Source organism: Hipposideros armiger, unplaced genomic scaffold (genome assembly GCF_001890085.2).
Source record: "Hipposideros armiger isolate ML-2016 unplaced genomic scaffold, ASM189008v1 scaffold_161, whole genome shotgun sequence".
Taxonomy (NCBI): domain Eukaryota; kingdom Metazoa; phylum Chordata; class Mammalia; order Chiroptera; family Hipposideridae; genus Hipposideros; species Hipposideros armiger.
In genome coordinates this window covers 1,847,483-1,849,972 of record NW_017731511.1, presented here as the reverse complement: position 1 = coordinate 1,849,972, position 2,490 = coordinate 1,847,483, and the positions used below count along the sequence as shown (strand labels likewise).

The 2,490-nt window shown below is 38.0% G+C and overlaps 1 protein-coding gene across 1 annotated transcript in view; it reads left to right on the top strand.

Moving 5' to 3' along the window:
• The window catches only part of ASAH2 (N-acylsphingosine amidohydrolase 2), a 92,200-nt gene that overhangs the window by 84,389 nt on the left and 5,321 nt on the right, over nucleotides 1-2,490 (top strand). Inside the window, exon 21 of the mRNA XM_019651488.1 lies at nucleotides 358-368. Within this exon, the coding sequence (XP_019507033.1) occupies nucleotides 358-368 (11 nt within the window). The remainder of the gene's footprint in view (nucleotides 1-357; nucleotides 369-2,490) is intronic.

Below are 2,490 nucleotides of genomic sequence, written 5' to 3'. Positions count from 1 at the left end.
CTAAAGTAACAAAGAAATATGCTCATGGAGTTTCTTCAGAGAGACATGTATCTCTGTGCCCTTTGTTGCCAAATACCGAGCTGACCAGGTATTTTGAAGATTCCAAAATGTATCTAAAATAAGAAAAGTTTCTGTTCTCAATTTTATAAATTTCACCACAGGACAATGACATGGAAGTGGGCAACATTTTTGCCAATTTGTTTCTAATTCAGATTACCTATAACAAATCATGATCACCTGTGATTATTTGTATGTTGGTTTGATTCACATGGCTAACTGAAAATAGAGATTTGACCATGTTTTGAACCATTTGATAACCATATGTAAATATCGGCATACTTTTCCTTGTGATTTTAGGACTCTAAAGGGTATGGCTGAATTTTCAACAATTCATAAATACACATTCATTGTTAAAATAAGGTTATACAGATAATAAAAAAGGATGATTTATTTTCAAAAGCCCCAAATTAGAATAGCAATCAGCACTCAGGATATGTATAGACCTTTGCCCTGTTCATCAGCAGCAGTACCATCAGCTATTTATTGAGAGCACTGGGCCTATCACTGAGAACCATAGAATGTTGAGCACATCCTTTGTGCTTGGGGGGATTTACGCTCCACATAATTGAGGACATCAGTCACTTAGCCCATTGTATCTCACTGTACCTGGAGGAACATCTGAACCCCCTGTCATGGTCTCCAAGGACCAATGTGATCTGACTTCATCTGTTTCTATAATCTCAACTACTCTTCCGCAGTTTATTATGCCTGAATTCTACTGACCTGCATCCTGTTCCTTGGCTGTACCAAGTTTGTTCCTGCTCCAGACACTTTGCAGTCTATGTTCCCTTTTCCTAGGATGTTCTACCTCCAGCTCTTGTGGGTTCAGTTTAAATGACACCTCCTTAGAGATACCTGTGTGTTACTTTCTTCATTTCACTTATCACTTTTAAAATTATTTGTGGTTTACTTGCTTATTGCCTTTCTTCTATCATTAAGNCACTTTAATTTTTTGTCCCTATTCTTCAGATAGAATAATTCATATTGATACCTTTTGTTTGATACCTATGCTTTCTTCTATCATCTCACATTTGCTATTAAGCTCCTGTAGTGAATTTTTTATTTCATTGTGGTGATTTTCAACTCCAGAATTTCTAATTGGTTCTTTTTAATTAATTCTCTTCATTGAGGTTCTCTATTTGTGCAGCCATTATCATCATAGTTTCAGTTAATTCTTTAAACATGATTTAGATTAGTTCTTAGAACTTTTGTATAACAGTGGTTGGAAGTCTTTGCTAAATCCAGCATCTGGGGACACAGAGAGGCAGTTTTTTCTTGGTATGAGCAATGCTTTCTTGTATGCACATCTCATGATATTTTGTTGAATACGAGATGCTTTTTGTTATATTGTATCAACTCTGGATTCTAGCTTCACCTCCTCAGCAGAGAGTTGTTGTTTTTGTTTGCTCATTTAAAACAACTAAATTAGTAAAGTCTGTCTCTCTTGCAATGGGTGGCTGCTGATATCTTTGCTCAGTTTTTTAATTCTTGATTTTGCTTTTAAGTCTGACTCTCATGGTGTTGTTCCTGTGATTAGATCACTTAATGTTCAGCTAAATGTTGGTCAGAGTTTGTGTTTAGCTGCCTCAGGGAGTAAGACTTTCAGCCTCTGCTGATAGATCTGTGTGGGCTGGGATGTGTATTCATACGTCAGACCATTTTCCAGTTTTCCTCAGCCTTTAATTTCCACTAGACTTGCTTATGTTTCCCCTGCACCTCCACACAGGCTCCACTGTCCAGGGATGTGTGGGTGGCTTGGGTCCACTCTGGTCTCTGCTGTGCATGCTCAGAGCCTCTGATCAATCTAGGATGGAAGGAGAGCTTATTAAGAATGTTATGGTTCCCTTACCTCCTCAAACACTATTAAATCCCCAAGTAGCCCGCCACTGTAGCCACTAACCTCCAATGGTTGCCTTCTGCTGAGATCCCCACTTTAAATAGCTATGCTCCAAATCAGTTGAGTTCCTTCTGGCAGCAGCAGGAAAGCTGTTGATTTCATGGCCTTCCCCACTCTGGTTGAATGACAGTGCCACAGAGGACGGGAGCAACACTGTGAAGAACACCAAAGACTTGTGCTCTTCTTACTTTAAGTTTAGTAGTTTTAATGACCAAACAATTCTCAGTGTTCGGTTGATATCAAAAATGCCAAAATGGTTATTTTTGAGAGTTCCATGTATATGTATATATATGGTTGCTTTTGGGGAGAGGACATATCAGAAGTGCCTCCCTCTGTCATGTCAGAGGTGCCTGTTCTATACCACTTGCATCTGTATTGGCATGTTTTATCCTTAGTGGGGTTGTTTCTCATTGTTAAGATGAATATGAGTAAATAGTGAATTGTGCATGTAGAAAAAATATCAAGGAAAAGGATACCTTTAAGGATTAGAAAAATCTGGCTAACAGATATGAAGTTTATTTATTTATTTATTT